The sequence below is a fragment of the Gambusia affinis genome, linkage group LG21 (assembly GCF_019740435.1).
Source record: "Gambusia affinis linkage group LG21, SWU_Gaff_1.0, whole genome shotgun sequence".
Classification (NCBI taxonomy): Eukaryota; Metazoa; Chordata; class Actinopteri; order Cyprinodontiformes; family Poeciliidae; genus Gambusia; species Gambusia affinis.
Genome location: NC_057888.1, coordinates 19408221 through 19429900, shown reverse-complemented (window position 1 = coordinate 19429900; position 21680 = coordinate 19408221). Strand labels below are relative to the sequence as shown.

General features: G+C 40.6%; 2 protein-coding genes across 3 annotated transcripts in view; both read right to left on the bottom strand.

The window, feature by feature from the left end:
- Window positions 1–575: 575 nt before the first annotated feature.
- LOC122824142 (ras-related protein Rab-18) lies at window positions 576–9021 on the bottom strand. The gene is made up of 7 exons (XM_044104385.1): window positions 8768–9021; window positions 6233–6288; window positions 4423–4484; window positions 4177–4249; window positions 3060–3178; window positions 2188–2254; window positions 576–2043 (listed from the first exon to the last, which is right to left on the bottom strand). Exons 1-7 carry the CDS (start codon window positions 8833–8835, stop codon window positions 1874–1876), a joined length of 615 nt encoding a protein of 204 aa, XP_043960320.1. The 5' UTR covers window positions 8836–9021; the 3' UTR covers window positions 576–1873.
- Window positions 9022–10304: 1283 nt separating this feature from the next.
- The window catches only part of itgb1a (integrin, beta 1a), a 32605-nt gene continuing 21229 nt past the window's right edge, over window positions 10305–21680 (bottom strand). Inside the window, exons 6-17 of one of the 2 annotated variants that reach the window (XM_044104383.1) lie at window positions 21285–21523; window positions 20874–21029; window positions 20688–20783; window positions 19795–19884; window positions 19421–19561; window positions 17704–17906; window positions 17362–17600; window positions 15941–16163; window positions 14812–15047; window positions 14557–14723; window positions 13232–13309; window positions 11283–11421 (exon numbers count right to left, since the gene is read on the bottom strand). In XM_044104383.1, coding sequence (XP_043960318.1) covers window positions 13232–13309; window positions 14557–14723; window positions 14812–15047; window positions 15941–16163; window positions 17362–17600; window positions 17704–17906; window positions 19421–19561; window positions 19795–19884; window positions 20688–20783; window positions 20874–21029; window positions 21285–21523 — 1868 coding nt within the window. In that variant the 3' untranslated portion in view covers window positions 11283–11421. Of the gene's footprint in view, window positions 11422–13231; window positions 13310–14556; window positions 14724–14811; window positions 15048–15940; window positions 16164–17361; window positions 17601–17703; window positions 17907–19420; window positions 19562–19794; window positions 19885–20687; window positions 20784–20873; window positions 21030–21284; window positions 21524–21680 lie in introns of both variants that reach the window. The other variant, XM_044104384.1, reaches the window with a different exon arrangement.

The window sequence follows — 21680 nt, the reverse complement described above, 5'->3', positions numbered from 1 at the left end:
CCATACATCTTATTCCGTTCAGGTGTTGGTCTGTCACATAAAATTCCAATAAAACACAATAGTAATTTGTAGTTTTGTGACAGAACACGGTAATGTATAGACTTCATTTGTTAACAAGCTACTTCAACCAAAACATTAAATATTAGCAGATACAAAGTATAAAATATATTTTAAAAAGTGACAGAATTTAAATATGACAAAAATGCAATAAATTAAATAAGCGGAAATATGTTGACTCAAAAATACTTTAAATGTTGTAACTCGTTTAATTGAATAGTAAACCTATAAACTGGTCCAGAGCAAACTTAGAATTATATGGAGCTAAAGTTTGTTGAAACAAAAGCAAAAAAAAAAAACAACAAAACTGAAAAATACCTTAATTCAGAAAATGGTTTGACATTGTTTTCAGTTTCATATTTAGTTTTTCAGTTACATTTTTTTTCCCGTTGAGCAAACATTTTGGCCCCAATTTAGCTCCAAAGGCTTGATTGAGAGTCATTGTTCATGGAGTGGGAATATTTTCAAATGCATTTGTAAGAACATGGCATTTCTTTTAATTTATTGAAGTCAAGATATTCACTTCAAAAAGGAATTTTATTCAGTTTAATACACCGCGCGGATTAAAGTCAGATATGTGTACATTCAGCTTTACAATTCATACATGAATGACCCCCATTAAAGTCCTAAAATGTACAATTTACAAGGTTTTACATGGTTCAACTTGTTTCTAACCACAAAATAAAATAAGATAAACTGCGATTTTATTTTTGAGCAGTACATAAAAATCTAATTCAATTATATTTAGCTGATCTAAATTCAAACGCTCATGTATGCAATGAGTTTATATAAGTTAAAATCTTTATAACAAAACGGTCCGAGAGGACTATTTCCCAAGACGGACAAAGACGAAGACAAAGAATGGCACACGCAAACATGCAAACATAAACTGGTTTAAAAAAATGCCTCCTGTCCCACTCAGGACACCGAACCCATCGGGAAGGAAAAGATACCGGCGCTCAAACACAATGTGTTCAGAGATCCGAGTCACAGGACACTTTGAACGGGTTTTCTCCGACGGTGTCGCTTTGATACTTCCAGATCTCTGCTGACGAACTGCCAGCGTTTCTGATATCATCCGTCTCGTTGAGCGAGTCTTTGTCCTCACTCAGCGGTGCCCGCCTCTTTCGATTTACGCGCTCTTCAGAAACGAAGCCAAGGATTACAGTCCAAGTCAATAACAGAAAGTACATCGGCATTCCGAACACTGAAGTAAAAACGAGGCAGTTGTGCGGGCGACGCATGCTCCGAGCCTCAGGACCGCTTCCAGAAGCTTCTCCATCAGCAGCGATACGTCGACAGAGTCTGTGAGGAAGAGGAGAAGGACGAAGAGGAGGGGGCGGGATGAAGCACATCCCGGTCAAACACTGCAGAGAAGTCGGGCCAGCATTGATATGGATGTGGTTGCTCGGGCAACGAGCTCGTAGGACAGAAGACAGCATGCTGGAAGCTGAGAACCCTGGTTCCCTCCGATCACACAGAGACCGAGATTAAAGATGTCTGACGAACTTTGGCTTCCACTTTTGGAGTTATTTTGACTAAAAAAAACCCAACAGAACAAATAAACAGCTTGAAATCGAAGCAGAGACTTCGATAAACAAAAAAAACAGCAGGAAGAAAAAAAAAAAAAGCCTGACTCATTTAAACTGAGACTGAGCTGCGCAGCATCATTTCTACTAACTGTGCAAAAGGCTTAGTGGGGGACGGTCGACCGTCTGGACAGACAGCTCAGCTCAGGACGAGATACAGAGGGAGAGAGAGAGAGACGGGGTTTGGGTTGTAGATGTTAACGTGTGCTGCCGTCGCGTCGTGTGGTTTAAAGCATGGAGCAGTAGCCGCCGCAGGCTCCGCCCCCGGCGTCTTCGTCCGTCAGCTGCACCGCCCTGCCGTGGCTCTCGCTCTGCCACAGACCGGGCGTCTGGATGATCTTCTCCACCAGCTCCTCAAACGCACACTGGACGCCGTCCTTCGTCTTTGCGCTGGCCTCTGCGTGGACGGGGGACAGAGTAAAACAGTGTGGACCAAACGGACAGAAACACAAAGATTTGGAAAAGCAGCTTCCCTCGTGTGATATTCAGCTCCACCTCCTACGTTATACACTCGGCAGATCTGAGCAGAGAGCAGACTTACCGATGAAAAGCATGGAATGTTTTCTTGCAAACTTCAGCCCTTCGGCTCGGACGACGTCGTGGTTATCCTAAAACAGGAAAGACGGCTTAGCTTTGTTTAAGCCAGTTTATAAAGTCTGACTACCAACTGAACTAGAGAAGCACTGATCCAATATTAAAGGGGCAGTGTCGTTTAACATTTTTTTGTAGCGTTTTGTAACAAAATCATATCTGGAATTTTACTTTGATTCTTTCAATGCATGCTGGAGAAATCCTTTAATCTCCTGTGGCAACCACTCAGCTGTGCAAAATACCTGGGTGGACCTAACCCCGCCTTTGAGGCGCAGCTCCTCCTCGAAGCTCCAATTTTAAAGCTTTTTAAGCTTCCATCTTACAGAGCAGCCGACTCCCTTGACTCAACTTCAGACTAGCCAGCAGCAATTAGCACCTGGTGGAGCTGCGCACCAGCTGAGCTCATTATAGGAGCCACCTTTGAGTGCAACTGTGGTGAAGACATTGTTAACAGAGGAGACATGTTGTGATGATTGCCTGAAGGCGGAGTTTCTTAAAGAAACAGAGGCCCAATTGCGAGGTGTTGCATTACAAAGTCAAATTTCTTGCGTTATATTTGACATCTATTCCATTTTTATAACTATGTGGCTGGAAAACACAAACTTACCCCTTTACTATCTGTATCGGCCCGGATATTGGAAAATAAAAAAATTGGATTTTGTCATTTTAAACCAATCCAGCACTGATTTTCGGTATTTCTATTGTCTGATATCCATATTTTTACAAAAGTAGTGCATCAATGCATCCCTACGTAAAACATTTGGCGGATTTTTAATAAACACTTTCTGTTGGGCTTGAATGTCCGACTTCGGACCCGCTCACCTTATCGATTTTGTTTCCGACGAGCATCTTGACGAGGTCGTTCCTGGTGCAGTAGGTCTCCAGCTCATTGAGCCAGTTGTCCAGCTTGGTGAAAGTCTCTCGTCTCGTCACGTCGTACACTGAAGGAGACCAGAAAAAAAAAAACTGGAGCTCAGACCGACACGTCACCTGTTAACAACTAAAACTCTTCAAAACATGCTGGATATTTATCAGAGGCCTTGAGTATGAAAGGTAATCTGACATTGATAATATTGATCGCTACAGATTATTACCAATAATATTTATATTATCATTATGACACCCTGACAAATAAAATAATACCACTGATTTCACCAGTGTTTTTCTGCTTCAGTTAAACTACCCACAGTTCTTTGCTGCATCACTTTCACTGACGCATGACCAACCAGATCCAAAAACAAATGGCATGAAGATGGAAATGAATATTTTGGTTGTTAAGATTGGCCCAGTTTTATTTGTTGGACCTGTACCGTTTTTAAAAAAAGTGACTAATATCGGCCGAAACCGATGTTTGCACCGATATATCATGAAATCTGACATCATGATATAGCGCCGCAGTTTCCAAAATTCTCAACTTACGGATGTTTATCAAGTGAAATCAAACTGAAAAAACATATATTTGAGTTAGAAAGGGGAAAAAAACTAGCACTGAATTGAAGGATGCTTTAAAAAAAAAAAAGTATCTTTTGATTCAGCTGCAGCACACCTCACAAACATTCAGTCAGATTTCTTTCTGAACTGTAGAGAGTTGATTCCCAAACATCATATTTGTGTGTTACATAAGCTGCATGGCACGTTTTGTGGAAAAGAGAATTCAAAATGCTTTAGAGAAAAACATCAAGAGTTTAAAAACACATGCAAACAAGATAAAAGACAACAAACAAAATAAAACAAATGAAATAGAAGAAGTAAGAAAATTATTGACAAATTAAATTAGACACTTTTTTTTAGATAAAATACTTTCAGATGCCGTTTTCACAAGGCCAAAAAGAACTGTTTTCAGCTTGGATTTAACAGTGGGATTTTACGTTTTTCTGACCTTAAAGTAAAAAAAAAAAAAAAACTTTTTTTTTTTTTTTAAAGATGGTGGTTCACCTACCCAGGATGACTCCCTGGGCGCCACGGTAGTAACTCGGCGTCAGGGTTCGAAAGCGCTCCTGTCCTGCAGTGTCCTGCAAAACAAAAAGCCATCTGAGGTTGCAGAGTGTAGACAAGACATTCCTGATGCACAAGTGCCATCTTGTGGCAGCTTAGAGGAACAGCAATCACACAAACAGGTATTGCTCTCGTTTCTAATAGAAAAGAAACGAATGCCTTTAATCTAAAAGTGAACATTTGAACTCACCCATATCGCCAGCTTTGCCTTGTTCCCATCCACTGATATGGTCTTCACCTTGAAGTCAACGCCTATATGCAGCAGAAGTTCAGACAATCAGTCAAATCGCCGTGGTTACCTCATGCTCCAGTGTGATGACTCTCACAGGTTTTAATCCATCAGTGCCAAGAATATCGCATTCAGCAGATAGACTGCAATCGCCGCCGAGAGTCTGCCAAGACACACAGAACCGCAAACCGTCTCCGAAACCGGGCCCGTCCCCAGTCTTTTAGATTAACGACGCTGTGAAGGAGCATCCAAAGGCCCCACTGAGGGGACTGTGCGCTTTTTGTGTCTTAAACCCGAAACAATGGGAGTCTGTGCTGAAAACTGAGGAAGAACAATATTCAACCAGCTGTCAAACAGCTCAGAGAGTATTCAAGTCCAAAAAACCCGGAACAGGTCCATACGTCAGCGTGAACAGAACACTTCCTTTCTCGTGCGAAGAGGTAAGTCACCTAAGTGTCTCGGAGCAGGGAGGGCTAATAAACGTAGAATACAACCCAAAAATAAAAAACAGTGAATTTGAAACTACTCTGCAGCGCCACGCAACACCACGAGTTTGTTGACGTCGTTAAGCGATTCTATGGTGCATTCTTAGAAAGAACATTAGGTCGGACAAAGCAAACGGGAAATAATGGAGGAATTCAAACTCCCTTCCAGTCTGACTCTTCACCGCATTGACTCGTTATACAATCAGACGTGTGCTTTCCTCGTGAAACATCCAGGAGAAAGCATCTGTTTGCAATCGCCCTACACAACGAGACGCCGCCAACGGTGGAGGTCGAAGCGAGGTCGATTTGAGTCGGCCGCAGCAGCAGAAACGTTCACCGTTGTTTTGTGGAATGGATGTAAAGATCTGCTTTCGACTGTGGAGATGGAACCCTTATTTTGGTGAAATAAGGGTCCTATCTCTCTCACTGTTTTGAAATTCTCTATATGGCAGCATTTGGGAGACCCTGGATACAAACTAAAAAAAACAAAAAAAAACTAGAAATGATCATTTTCAAAAGTTCAGTATTGAGTTTGTTGTCTTGACGAAGGAAGTAGTGTGTGAAGAAGGAATTTTTCTGAAAATGTAATTTAAAGGGGCATTATTATGTAAAATCAACTTTTTTGAGCTTTACATCATGATATAATGTTATTCCCTCATCAAAAACACACTTGGAGTGTTGCCTTGACTCTTTCGTGCAAGTTTGAGAAATCCTTGAATCTCCCTTGGCAACCATTCAGGGGTGCCTAAAGCCGTGCTCTCACCAAGAGCTGCATGTTTACACTCGGCTCCTTCAGACTAGCAGTAACAATTAGCAAACACCTGGTGGAACTGCGAATCCGTTGAGGATTACAAATACAAACTACTTCAGGAGCTTCTTAAAGAGGCAGAGCCCCAATTTCAAGGTGTCAAATTGTAAAGTACATTTTTTTTATAGTCATATTTGACTTAAAAGAAATGTAATATGATTTTTTTTTTTATTTAAGTCTTTAAATATGAAACAGTTTTTAAAAGTTTTTATTATAAAAACTGTTAAATTCGGCATTGTTAAGAACTGAAGGTAACATAAAACCATGTGCCTGAAAAATACATAATAGCTTGAATAAAAACATGCAAAAGATAGAAAAAAAAAAGTTACTTTATGTCTAATCTGAGAGGATGGGTATATGAAAACGTGCTTATTTAGAGGGGACATTTTTCTCTTGAACAAGATGTCACAGCAAAAGCGGGGAGAGTACAGGTTAGCTTCGATTCTTCAAACTCAGTATTGTGTGCGTCTTTACTCACCTATCGTCGCTGACTGCTCCGGGTCAAACGTGTCATCTGTGAATCGTAGGAGGAGGCTGTTGGAGGGAAAACAGGAAGTTAAGTTCATGTCTGGTTATGACTCACTGCTTCTTTATCCCTGCAGGACTCGGCTCTGGACAGCGCTTCCTGTTGCTTGGCTCAAATATCCACCGACCTCAGCTTTGTCTCTATTGATTACCTCGCCCTTCACTTACAACACACACACACACACACACACAGGCTTCAGATGATGTCACCGCTACACATGAGCTAGGAGGACAGAGGTCACTTCCCGTCAGTGACTGGTAAAGTTCAAAGTCCTTCTTGAGAAGCCTGATGAGGAGGCTCGCTTCTGACCTTTGACCCCAGAAGAGCTCTCTAGGATAACCCTCTGTAGGGCGACAAACAGCACTGAGTGTTTACTGTGTAAGAGGGAAGGAAATTATTGCTGTGGAAATTATTGGTTCAGGGAAAAATCAAATGGGCGTCCTCCCTGCCAAGCGGACATCTTCCCGACGATCGGAAGCAATCGCATAAAACAAATCCGCTCGCTTCCCCGTCCTAATGACACTACCTCGGCTTGGGGTTAGTATTATCATTATTATGACATCTGAAACTAATCCTGAGCTGAACTTGTTTGCTTTAGAAAACAAAAGCCCACTGAGACACCAAATACCTTCGTGGAAACGCTGCCGTTGGTCTGAACGACGAGCTAGCATTCAGCGCGCAGAGCAAACTCTTCTGATGCCCGGGAACACAAGCAGACGTACAGCATGCTTGTGGAGAAGGGTGGGAGATACGGACGTAAGGTTTTAGCACAATAATTTGTTGTAACATTGTAACGATAAGAACCATTTGCCACTTTTGTTTTTTTCAGGTAACTGTGTAGCTGTGACCGCATGACGTAGCATTCACAACCCCAAAAGACAAATGATGCTCTTGAGAAACAGTCACATTTAAAATATGCTTCTTTAGGACACCAGTCTCACAAAGAAGTGGGATTTATATCAATAGAAACAAACGCAGTAACTGCATTTAATCATATTTTCAAATTATTTGGTGTTGATTGAACATAGAGTGGGGAAAATATAGCAATAAAAACCCTGACAGTTTTAGGGTTTTTTTAAAGATTAGAAATTTAGAAAAATTTTTTTAACTAATTGGAATTTATTGTGACAACGATAAATCAAAATCTTATCGTGATAAATGATAATCAGCCAGATAAATGTTAACAGCTAATCAGGGATTCGTCTGCGGTAACGAGCGCCTTCAAATTACCCATCCATCTACATTACAACGCTCCCTGTCGGTTCTGTTTAGGAATAAGCTGGTAATAAATAATCTTAAAAGCAAACATTTTCTGTCGCACTGTACCCAGCTCATTGCCCATGTCAACCGAGAAGCCCGAGAAAGAGCTGCACTTGCATTATTGCTGCATGGCGCAATAATGCCGCGCTAGGATACATCGCGACTGCTGGTCATATTTGTGCTATTAAGGGCAATTAATTGGAAATGACTGCAGTTTTTTGGGGGGGGTTTTACAAAAAAGTAAGATTTATTTATTTTTTTTGCCTTAGTCTATGTATGAATTAAAGTCAAAACAATTGCATATCAACTGTAATTACATATGGTATTTTTGCTACAGTTGAAAAAGCAGAATAATAGTCTGTGTTCTTTTGATAAAAGCAATTAGATCGTGTTTTGTTTCCAATTGTGGGTAAATAAAATGGTATTATGCAAAAACAATCTCACGTCTAGGCATGAGACGTGAACAAAGGATGAGCTTCCTAACGCGGCTGGGCTCAGAGGAAAGGAGTGGATCATCCATCCATCATCCAGGGAAGAACCAGACCTGCAGCTCCTCAAAACGAGTCATGACTCCGATTCTAGCATCTTCTTCCAGGAGAGAAATTTGATCCCAATTTGTCTTCCGCAAATATCTAACTTTGCAGGCATTTCCCCCCTTTCTATGTCCTCATTATCCGTGTTCCGTGAATGGTCCTGGATGACATGCTGCGGTGACATTTAGCACTGAGTGGTTGCTCGTCTGGATCACATTTATGACCACGGGCAGCAAACCCGATCCAAGGCGCTTGTTGCGGGACTTAAACACTGACCAGGGTATTTTTAGGAGGCATTTGTTTAGCGTCATGTTAAAAAATAAAATGTGACGGTGAAGAGAAGGTGAACTGGACTCCTGCGCGGTAACCTCATCCCGATTGCAACATCTTAAGGAGTGAACAAAGATGAGCTCACCCAGCAGCTAGCCGCTAATAGCTAGCCAACAGCAGCCAACAAGAAACTTCTACTGTTCTTTGGTGTTTATTAGCCCTGACAGCTTGGAAAGTAGTGCTAAAAATAAAAACAAACCCCAATGGAAAATGTTCGTTCAGGCTAAACTCAGCTCCACTGTCCTGTTTGGCATGTTTAGACGCCTTTATTAAAAACAGACGCTAGCAGGCTATAGCACTAGCCGACATCCAAGGCAGCGCTGATTCTTGCCATGTTATTGACCCGAATAAAGCTTCGTCTTACCTGGACTTGCCAACGCCACTTTCACCGATGATTAAAATCTTCAGCGTCGTTAAGACGTCGTCTTCCATTTCCCGCTACAAGGGCCTGTTTATCTCTTTGTAATTTCAAAAACAGAGACGGAGAACTTGGCCCCTGGTTACAGCTGGCTGGAAGCACAGATGGTTTGACTCGGTGAGACGTCTCACTCCAATCATATCCGGAGTGACTAGTTGGCACTTCCGGTTATCCAGCAGATTGCATAATGATAGAGCACATATGCGTACAGCCATGGAAAAGAAAACGTTTTTTTATTCTTTGGTTTTAGCAGTTGGAGCATAATGACATATGATGCGAATTTTACCAATTAATAGTACAAAAACACACACACACACACGCACACAATAAAACATATATAAATGAATAAAAAACCCGTCTTTTTAAACGTCAATCTCCCGTCTTAATTATATTTTTTTCTAAACAGCAGAATTTTTGGTTACATTGCTTATCCTGAAACAGCAGGAAAAAAAGACACCAGTACATTATTACCACTGTTTTATGTTCATTTTCTGAAATGCTAAGTTAGTTTCAAGCAAGATGTAACGTGATGGACTTCTTCCAACAACTTCCACTCTTGGTTCATGAGTCCACAAGATATTTTCCCGCAAATCTTTTAGATCAAAATGTTTTTTGCGTTACTGCAGTCAGTTTATGTGCTTTTTTAAAATCTTACCTTCTAACTCTCCAATGGCAGCAGTTTTTGTCCAATCTCTGTCTTATTGTTGAATCATTAACGCAGAGGCCTGCAGTGCTTTAGATGCTATTTTTGGTTTTCAGTGGAAGAGTCATTGATGTCTTGGAAAAAATCCCCACTGCTCTGTTTATTTTTTGTAGATGATGGATTGTTCTGCTGCAGTCCCAAACCTTAGAGTTTGACAGGTAGCCTGAAAAATATCACTGACTTTGTTCCTCATCTGTTCTTGAATTTCTCTAAATTTGGAGATTATGTGTTGCTTTTTTGCCTTAAGTCTACTTCCTGTTGTAAGTTTCTGCCAAAAAGTGCACATTTTGAGAAAGATCTCAGACAATTTCTATAAAAAAAAAAACTAAAAAAAACTCCAAAAGTCAAAAATTTGCAAGAAAAAAAAAATCAGAAATGTTGAGATCAAGAAATTTTCTGGGAAAACTGTGAAATTTCAGTTTCAGAAGCCAAAAATGTTGAACTTTTGAAACTGACAATTTCCAAAAGTTATTTATTTATTCTTTTTACTTTTTCAAAAATGTTTTCTTGACAATTTATGAAATTAATCTAAAAAAAAAAAAAATTAAAATTCTTGAGTTTTTTCTTTCAAATTTTTGACTTCTCAAACTCAGAAATTTCCCTGCATTTTTTTTCTAGAAAATTTCTGAAACAAATTTGGAGTAGTATATAACATGGCATAATCAGAATTGATTTAATTCAGAAAAAATCATTGAAAAGTATCCACTTTAATAGAGTGGACATAATGCACATAATGTAACAGTGAAAAGAGAACCACAAACTAGCCAGACAAAATTATTGTTTTTTTTTTTTTTTGGTATTTAATAAATATCTTGTGAACAGCACTGGGGAAAACATGGTAATAAAATAAAATAAAATAAAGGCACTTTAAAAGCAATATTTTTGAAAGGCCCTGTGTTGTAGTTTAGAGGCATTTGGGTGCGAGTACACTTTTGAGGTGACTCATGCGACATCTTCAGTCATTCAGTGTGAATAATAACAAAACTGGCACAGAAACAAATCGATAAGAAAACACGTGGGACCTGAGGATTAAAAAAAAATAAAAAATACAGAAATCTAAACTTGGTTACATCAGAGCTGTATCTCATTATAATATAACTGCAGAAATTTTTTGGATTGTTCAGCATTGCTGTTACTTTGTTGTTTTTAACAAGTGGTATACAATCTCTTTGCGATAGCACGCCATCTCAACACTAAGAGTAAAATACTTCATATCTGTCTTGTGTTTCGACTCTTATATCAGGTCAGCACTCTGCAAGAGTGCAAAAAAAAAAAAAATGAAAACAAACAAAACCCAACAACAAACAACTAAAATCATTTGCAAGTTCAAATGATTTTGAACTTGCAAAACTACATTTACAACCACTTTATTCACTCCTTCTGTCCGATTTGTACTGAATTCTGCTCGAGATTGTTCAGAATACCTTATTGCAGCCGTTCTCTAAATATACACAGACGCACGTGACATGAAGTGCAGCAACAGTGACGCGTTAAACAGAAGGCTTGACTGCTAAAGAAGCACGCGCTGGAGAAGTCTTTCTAAATCCGTGGGCTCCGAATCGGACCGGTCCGTCAGCAGAAAGCAAAACGCGACGCTTGAAAGTATGTACAAAGACCGCATACTGTACAAGAAAAATACGACACATGGGGGGTAAATTGTACGTGTTAGTAACAACAAACAGGTCGCAATGGCCGAGTGATACAATGCTACGATGAAGCGACGAAGACGAACGCACAAATTTTCCGCCACTCGCTCCCGCCGGACCGGCTGGTGTACGACTGCAGCTGTTGCAGAGTCGGTGTCAAGAGTTCAGGAAGGACCCCGGGGCCATCATTTGCCCTCGTATTTCGGATTGACCACAGTTGTGACAGCACTTTTGTAGATTGGATTTTCACCCTGGAGAGCACACAAAAAACAACAGAGTTCAAATTCAAAACCCTCACAGGAAGTCGGCTGAACAAGTACAGCGCCTAAAAAAAGTTTTTTTTTTTTTTTTTTGTAACGTTTAGTCATTTTATAACCACAAACTTCAAATCCTAATAACTTCAAGGTGTGTTATTGGGGTAGTAAACCAACACAAAGTAGCAAATAGATGAAAAGTGGAAGGAAAAGGACATAAACGTGATGTGAATTCATATTCACCACTCTGATTCCATGTTGATGATCTAGAATCTAGATCATAGTTCTGGTGAAAGCTGAACTCCTGCCCCAGTCTCAAGTCTTCTCAGGTCAGTCTGTAACAGTTGCCCACCCAGTTAACTACCTCCACCAACCTTCTGATCAACTCTGACCATTTCCACTGTCCCTGCTGGATAAAAGCCTTTCTCACCATTCCCCCAGCAGGGGCCAAAAAGTAATATTTTGCTCTCATCTGATTATGGTAGACTGACTCTTTCCTTCTAGGAAGGTTTTATTTTTGCAACTCTAACATAAATGTCAGATTTGTGGACATATTTCTAGGGCTGCACCAATTGAATTTTTTCTCTTTTTTTTGTGGCTGATCATCAATTTTTAAAAAGCCTGACCTGCCGATTCGGAGTTTGGCCGATACTCATTTTTTGACTGAAAAATCGCTAAATAAAGCGACCAAGTTGCTAACTTGGCAACACTGGGGTGACTATTGTTAACCTGTTGTGCGGGTCGGTCAGTCAACCCTCTCACGGCGGAGCAAAAGCGGGCAGTGGCTGATTTTCAGACCTTTGCACAGGTAGATAAAATTGGTGGAGAAGATCGGTTACTCATGAGAGTATCGGTCAATCATCGATCTATCGGGGTGGATTTATGGGTCCACCCCTACATATTTCCATTTTTGGAGGATGGATTGACAAGGTTGGGATAGAGTTTTGTACCTCAACTCTGCTTTAAACCTCCTGATAACCTAATCGATAAACTGTCTAGTAAATTCCTTGGTCTGCCCAGAACAGCGGGATTGACTCTGTGATCAAGTCGGTGAACTAAATACCAATTAAATACCTTCTTTAAGGCAACTGGCTGTCTGGAATTTTATTGTGAGGCATCGAGGTGAACTACCCACCCCTTTTCAAGTCTTTATTTGCTAAGCAATTTGAAGCTTGTGGTTTTCTTACTTTCCACGTCCTTTTTGGTGCTCTGCTACAGTCTTGGTCTACCAGAGAAAAATCTCTCGAGGAAATATTAAAGTTTGTGGTTTTAATGCAAAAAAAAAAAAAAAGAAAAAAAAGTTCAAGAGGCATGGATACTTTTGCAAATGCGCTGTAGTTTTAGTTAAAAAAAAAAAAGAAAAAAAAAAACACAAATTAGTCGCTGAATGTCAGTAGAGATCATCCCTTAATGAACACGTCATGTATGCAGGTCACACTTTAAGGACATGCCAGACAGCCATTAAGCATCATAAACACAATTATTCAAACACTTACCACATAATGCTTTAGTTAGACGTTTTTCATACCAACCAATTTTTCCAAAGGTGAGTAGTTTTTGCTGCACTGTTTTGTCACGGCACACTCATGCAGTCTTTTACAAACTGTAAATCCGAACAGGGATTTTACCCCTACTTCTGTAGCGGCTATGTTGTTAAAAAAATAAACAAAGAAATACAGAAGAAAAAAATAATAGAATGAAGGAAGGAACTAAAGTCAAAGGACAAACACACACACACACACACACAAAACAAAAAAACAAATAGCCCATGCAGGAAGAACAAGAGGAGAGGAAAAGAAATACGAACTCAAAGGACAGCGCCTTTACGTCCATAGTTTGGGTTCTGGAACTGATTGATTGGACTCTTGTAAATTGGGTTTTCTTGCTACAGGTGGAGAATGAGGACAGAGGAGAGTTCAGCAGGGAAACGAGGAACATCAGAACAGTAAAGAGGAATAAATAAGAAGCATACAGGGAGAAGAACAAGGTCAGGTGAGAGCAGAGAACGGAGGACAACACAGACGTCTTTCTAGAGAATGCTACGTCTGTCTGCCAACTTTTGGCAAGAGAGAGATGATTTTAATGTTCAATTTAACTTAAGCGTTACATTGCAGGAAAAAATAAAAAATAAAAAAAAATAAACTGATGACATTCAAGTTTTCTTGCCACTCATATAACTCCTACTGAATAACTGAGGTGATCTGCTCTCGATGAATCCAACAGGCCAGTAGCAAGAACGGTAGAATACTGTGATTTACTGACCGGAAGACCAGAACCACCACCGTTCTCTGTACGCTAACGCTACATCGCTGTATTTAGAATACATTTCAGACAGACAGGTTGCGGGGATGAATACATTTGTAATTTGTTAAGAGAAGACATAATCAACTGCTTTTGCTACATCATTATCCTTGTTTTTCTAAAGTGGGACTTGGCATGGAGTTCATAAAACTTAAATAACATCAAAACCACATTTTTGCCAAAAGTGTGTCTTTTTTTTTTTTTTTTTTACCTAAATCATGTTTTCGGCAAGAAAAAATAAGAGGTGGTGATTTTTTTGGGGGGACAAAATCACTTTCTGTATAAAATGACTTAGGCCATTATTTTAGGAAGGTGACAATACAATATCAAATTTGTCATGTTAATCTGAATTCAAATCAACTGTGATATAACCCTGCCACTAGGTGGCGGAGTATGACTTCACATGGTCCTGAGTACATTTCTGCTTTGCCTCCTGTTGATCTTGGCTCCCATTGTGACATGAGGGAGGAAGCGGGGCGGGAAGAAGGCTTAGCCCCTCCCTGGAAAAAGTTTTGCTATGCACAGAGCACATAGCATTCCCAAAAAAGTCCACACAGACTCCCAACATTTTTCCTTCTTCGGTCAAGCCCTGTTCAAAAGCAACAAATTCAATCTGTCTTCACAGCTGCCAGAGTGCTCAGAGCGGCAGCGAGGGCGCTTGTAATGATATAAACATGGCAGTAAATCCCATCTGCTGCTAAGAACAACTGATTACCTTCCCTGTGAAGGAGCAGAGCAACACAGAGGGCCGAGCTGCACCTGTTTTCCACATCTGAATCGCCTCTGCTAAAACGCTGGCCAAAAACGTCAGCAGGATTTCCAGACACCCACCGTATCCCACTTGGCGTTCATCTTCTCCTTCTCGAACTTGGCGAACTCTCTCCTGTCGTGGATGATCATCAGCAGCTTCCAGATGAGCAGCAGCGCCAAGCCGATCAGGACGATGCCGGCGACCACGCCCGCGACAATCGGGATGATGTCCGGGCCCGTGGGGCAGTCTGGAACGGGGCAGCAGAGTTAGGATCGGCAAACATTTCCAGCTAGGGCAACCTCTGTAACCGCCACGGGGCCGGGGTCTGTGCTCACCCGGCTCATCCAACACGTAGACCACCTTCTCCGTGCTGTTGGTGACGGCGTACGTGTAGTAGAACCAGCAGTCGTTGGCGTCCCGCTCCTTGCAGTGCATGACGGGGTAGGATTTGTCGGTGGGCTGGGGGATCTTGTCTTTGGTCGGCACTTTATGCATGGTGAAGTCACTGCATTCCTTCTGACACGTTTCCTTCTTCACCCCAGTGCCAAACGCCCGGCACTCCACGCACTCTCTGAAGAAAACAGAATTAATAATAGTGAAACATTTTAAAAACTGACTGATTCTGGGAAGGGAAGGCAAACTGCTTTAACAAAAGAATAAAATCTACCTTTAATGACAACCTGTATTGTAGCTTTGCAAACAAGGTGTAGCTAAATTATATCTGGCGTTCTAGTTAATGTTTCCATTCCCTTCACTTCTTAGTAAAAGATTTGTGTTTTAAAGTACAGATGCACCCATCTAATATTAATATCTGTATTGGTCCTGATATTGAAAACAATTCTAGATTGGGTATCCGTGGCAATGCGCCCGATCCATAAGGGCAGATCTATTCAGTCTAATTCTATGCTATGTGCTCTAAGCGACGTCATGTTTCATTTTTTGTTTTACTTTATATTTAGAATTTCTAATTGCGCTTTCTGAACCATTTGAAAGAAGGTGTTTTAACATTTTTAACCAAAATAGTCAATCTATATTTTTTGTCAGTGTCAGATTCTTTATTATTTACTTTACATTAGCTGTAACAATCCCAATTGCAATGATTGATCAAATTAAAGTAGTCTCATTTTTCTGTATTTGTATTTCGGTGTGTGTGCTGTACGAGTGCAAAGTTATCAAATAAGTTTGCAATTCAGTACATTTATGTATGTGTTTAAAAAAATAGACATTTCTTACTTGAACTCAGCGCTGTTTCTCTGTATCGGATCAGCATTGGCTGATACTTGATCTCAGATATCTGTATCGGTATCGGAAGTGAAAACAGTGGATTGGTGCATCCCTACTTTTAAGGAGAAATTCTGCCAGACCAAAAACAGAATCCAGTGTTCTTGACTTTGTGGATGGATTCAGTTGTGAACATAGAAACTTAAAAGTTGTTTTTTTATTCCACACACAGTCGCTCCTCACTTGTGTTCAGCGCAGACCGAAGGACAGGTGGGACACGTTTCGCACGTCGGGCCCTGGAATTTGGGGTCGTCGCACTTGCAGATGCCGCATTCGCAGCGTCCCCTGCCGTTGCAGATCTGCTTGTTGCTGGCATAACACGTGCTCTGGTCCAGGGAACAGTCGCAGGCAGTTCCGTTCCACATGGGATCACAGATGCACTTCCTGCACTCGCAGACGCCATGTCCTGAACAGCAGAGAGAACGGAGGGAAGAACGACGGAGCTCGTCTCAGTAAGACGCGTTATGGTCATATTTCTTACAACATTATCGCCATAAAGAAAAAACAAACAAAAAAAAAAACAATAATTCTGCAATAATCAACTGATCCTGAGGTTCACGAATTAGACTTTTTAACTCCATTTCAGACTGGTTTCAGACAATTTTCACTTCTCTTTAAGAACTTGAATATGAACAGGATGGAACCCGAAAGGTTTTTTTCTCTAAACCTTTTGTTTAGAAATGAGCTGTCATTATTTATTTACATTTAGGGATCAGAGGCAATGCCCTGCAGTGACTTTAAGAAGGACGTTACTGTAAAACTAGATGTTAGAATTTTAAATGAAAGACATTTTAAGCCAGAGTTGTACAAAGCAGGTGATGTGGACTTAAAGTTTTGTCTCAATATTTTGTGGTTTTACTGTAATAACAATAGAAGTGACAATAAGAACTTCTTTTTTCAGGAGAGTTTTGGAAACCTTCAATACTTTTCAACAATTGTACAAATTTGGCCCCCAGTAAAAACGGCTGATGCGTATGGACACTTTTACCAAGTAGAAAATGGAAAATGCCAGGTAGAAAAAAATTTATTCTTTTTTTTTTTTTTAAGTTTTCAAATACCGGTAGAATAAATTTGGCAACAAGCCCTTTCAAAGTGACCCATACCTCATCTTTGTTGGAGAGAATATTTTAGTATGTTTTTCAAGACCAACAAAACAGAAAACATGCAACCCGAATAAGTTGATCCTTTAATCGTTTTCTTCAAGAAAATATTATTTGATTATTTTATTTTGGAGCAGGTAAAAGTAAAAAAAAAATAAAAAAAAGCAGTCATATCTTTTTCTAACCTGGGGAAAGGAAATGTGGCCATAAAGCATTTCCATCACCAATTTTGGTCCGTGTGGATAGAGTTTAGACATGTAAGTTGTAACCTATGAAATCATGTAATGTTATACTAATATTACTAATAGCAATGCTGAATCCTGGGATGGTGTGTCAATGGCTGCATCAAACTGTTAGAAAAGAGCAAAAAAAGATATTGTTGGTCATGTTTCGGATCTGTTTCTGCTTTTTCAGTCAAGTTTCCAGTTTCTCATGTGTTCCGCTCGCTCACAGGAAAAAGACTTGGCGTGACTCTTTAAGAGTGCATCCTCTCCACAGACTCACCTCCGCAGAGCTTGTTTCCAGAGCGGTCGCAGTTGAAGTTGTCACACTCGCAGAACTGCCCGCTGTACCTCTCCTCCGGGTTCTCCCTCGGCTTGCACTCGCAGGTGCCGCACACGCACTCCCCGTTGTTGCTGCAGATGTCGGTGCCGTTGTCCTTGCGGCAGGTCCGGTCCATGTCCTCCGTGGACACTTCGTTGCTGCTGCACTCGCACTCCCGGCCCACGCGACCGTCTTTGCACCTGAAGCGGAGGTGTTAAGGGTCGCCAAGCGAACGGGGCTTCTTTAGACAACCAGAAGGCCAATTGTGACACAAAAAAAATGAGGTGTTGGAGGGACTCGTACCTGCAGGCTCCGCACTCGTACGTCCCGTTCCCGTTGCTGCAGACCTGGCTGTTGTTGATGGCTTCGCTGTGGCAGTCGCACTCGCAGATGAAGTGGAGGATAATCTCCACCTCCTCTGTGAATCCCAGGGGCTTTATCTTGATAATCTCAGGATTGGTTTGGTTTGGACAACCTTTAGAGGTGATGCTGATGTTAAAATGGACCTGAAGGAACACAGGAGAAATGCCGATTCACTGAAAAGCTGCTGGTGCCACTAGAAATCTTAAGTGACATGCTTGGGAAATCTTAATCTTAATATGCATCTTCTTTTTCTTGAAAGGGCTGCAGTTTAATGCCTGACAGACAGAGTCTTACAGAAAGCTGACATTTTTTTATTTAAGTTGAATAAATTCTCATTTTCCACAACAACTTGTTCAGAAAATATTAACGCATCAGACAACAGAAAATAGAAGACTATCATAAAATAAATGTTGTAAATGCTTTGAAAAGGATAATTAGAAAAAGCATAATTTCTATTCCAATCTTGATTGTTTGTCAAACCTAAAATTCATTTGCCTCTTTAACAACTTCCTCTTCCTTTGCTCTATTGTTATGTAAAAATGCAGGGTTTCCCTCAGTGTATCATCAGCCTGGCGACCCGCCAGGCTAAGTGTTGCTTGTTTTTGTTTTAAGACAAATGAAAAAATAAATAAAAACCGCTTAATTAATAATTTTTTTTTAATAAGCTGGACTGCAAGCTTCTTTGTTGCGCTGAGCATTTCACATGCTTTTAGTCAACTATAAACATCTGCATGTTGCCTCGCGCACTGCTGCTGCTTGATGTCTGAAGTTTACCTCAGCGCTGATCAAGCTCTTCCTTTCACTCAAACTGGACACAAGGTGGCTCTTTAGATATTTGCATCAACTATTATGGTTCTTTGCAAACTGTTTTTTTTTTTCATCCAGGTAGGCGTCAAGTTTAAAACCCTCCGCGTTAGCTCTACTTGTACCGCTTTCAGAGGTGCGTGTTGAGGAGCGGTGAGCGTGATTTATCTTTGTGGACAAAGAATTATGTGCTGTGTTTACATCTCACCACGCTGCCCGACACGTGGCTCTGTGTCTGGGCTGATAAAGTTGATCTATGTGGTCCCGGTTGGTCGGTGTGTTAGTGGTTTAACGGTTCAGCCTGCGGAGGAGCTTTCACATTTGCCTTGTAGTCACACATCGTGTTGGTTTTATTTTATCAGAAAATTTTCGGGGGGAATCTCTGGAATATATTTGATCATTAAACAAAACTAATAATGTCAGACAAAGATGACATCAACAAACACAAATAGTTTTAAATCAACTATGTCAGTAGTGATGTCCTTCAGGGTTTTGTCCTCGGTACACTTCTTTTCAGCTCTGGGTAATGCCAATAATATCAATAATTCTTGGATTGCAGATGAGTCTCGACTCCCTGATAGAAAATCTTGGTTCACTTTACATTTTCTAAGATTGTAAAGTTTTAGAGTGGAGTGTTACCAGAACCATTTCTTCCTAGGATGCCAAAAATTCAAATAGCTCTGCTTGGTAAAAATAGGGTGTGTTGAATGTATTGTTATTCTTTTGCTTACTGCAGCATGCATGTTCAACATTGTAGAATTAATCTTTTTCTAATCAAAAGACAATGCCACCCTTGTCCAATGGAAGACTTTATGATATCTGTAACATAAAAACATCATCTTCCACATCCCACCTCGTCTCCAATGGAGATATTGGAGCACTTCCTTCCATTTTCGCCCTTATTGATCACTCCATTCTTACAGTGAGACGTGTACTCGATTGTCACGTTGTTTGAAACTTTGGTGTTCTCCAGAATCACTTCAGAGGAAAGAGCCTGGCAAAAAAAAAAAAAAACAGCACAAAAGATAAGACAACATTGCTTATTCGCTGGAATGCCATCTGGAAGCTCGGTTTAGACAGCAGAGAATAAACAAAGCATTAGCTGCAGATTAAGAAGGAATGCAGGCACAACTTAACTCAGAATGCTGCACAACGTTCCTGTCGCTGATGATGTGATCAGTTCGACTGGATCTGAGTTGTGCTTAAAATCCTGACGAACGTACTTACATTGTAAGCATCTATGATGAGGTTGATGACGTTGCTGGAGTTGGCAGACAGAGTGCCCACTGCAGACTTTGGTATCAGATTTTTCAGTTCCTGCACAGATAAAGAGGAAATACTAAGAACAACATTTAAGAAAAAAACCCTCCTGTTTTCATGTCCTTAAAACCAACCTCTACCAAGGCTGAAATGGTTCATCATGATTCATCGATGATTGAAATAACTGTCAACTAATTTAGTAATCAATTACTTGCTAACTGTAGTATAAAGGACCAAAAAAGGGCCATTTGCAGAAAAAATAAAACAGTCAGAGCAGTAATTAAGCCAAAACTGTACAAATATGTACGTATTCTACCAAAATCTCCTCAAATTGCATTTTTAGCTTCGCCTGGTTTGAGTTCTGTAAGAAAAAACTCCTCAATAAAGCCTCTTTTGTTAATAAAAGTAACAAAAGTGGTTTTATAAAAATGGACCATTTATAAAACCAAAAGAAAATCAACAGATTAGCAGACGGTACGTATTTAGCTGCAGATGTATCTTTAGCTACAAATATTCAAGCATCCACTAACTGAATGCCATGTCATTGCATTTTTTGGAAATACAATTTTCATTTTCTTATTCAAAAAAGTAACTGTAATATTGTATAAAGAAGCACAAGTGGTTGAATAAAAAGATCTGCAGAATTGGTCAATTTTCTTTATGCAACTAATTGAATAATCGTCAGAATATTCAACAGTAATCAATTGCTAAAGTCTCGAGGTATTTTTGCAGTCCAAATGCACCGACGTACTGAAACTGTACATTGTTGCTAACTTACCACAGAGGTTTGAGGCTAAAATCTCATTACGATTACAACAAAAGCTTTAGAGGAGAAAAAAAAAAGGCTAATGTGTGCTAACCTGGTAAACGGGCTGGAACTCTTCTGTGACGGCAAAAATAGTCTGAATGTTGTTGTCACTCAGCTTCTGAACCAGGTGAGCGATTGAGGGGTAGTCCTGAAAAGACAAAAGAGAGAGTAGGTTACCTTCATGTCACAGGAAGCCTTCGATGCTCCCAGAACAGACAAAACGGCAGACATTCCCTACATAGTAGTGGCTCATGGTGTAGACGTTGTTCTCTAGGTGGCATTTCCCGTCGTTGGGCAGCACAATGCCACCCAGCTTGCCGTCGCCAGCAAAGTGGAATCCTGCGTCAGTGGAAAACACCAGTAGGCGGGTTACGTTCCTCCAGCCGATCTGTTGCTGTGGGAAAAAAAAAATAAATGAACAGAAATACCAATCTGCAATCACCTCAAATCTCTGGGAGCGGAGTTGTAAACGAGCAGCGTTAAAAAAAAACATATGAGAGCTTGATTCGCGTCCAAAAATAGAAGACTCATAAAATATCTCCGCCCTATTAAACGTTATTAGATGCAGCTGCGAGAAAGCGGCGCGAACGCTGGGCAAAAGACCCCAAAAACCTGAACCTCTTGTTGATGTCGGTGAGCGGCGGCTTACCCCACACACGGCCACTTGCATGATGGCGTCGAAGCCGCCCTCGGGGGAGTCCAGGTTCCCCGAGATCTGCTGCTCCCCCACCAGCCTGTTGAACGTGGCGCCATTACCGGTCAGCGGCAGCACGTTCTTGTAGCTGAACGGGCTGGTGCAGTTCTGGTCGCCCGTGCATGGATTCAGCAGCTTGGCCGGAGTGGTGCTGATGTAAGGCATGACTGTCTTCTCCACAAAGGAGCCAAAACCTTTGAATAAAAAATTTAAAAAATAATAAAAATCAGAGTTAAACTACAGGTAAAATAGATGTTTCCGTGTTTTGGTGAAAGGATAATGCTCTAAAACTGCATCCAGACGGTGAGCCCATTTCTATTCCAACATTTGTGAATATTTTGCATCAGTACC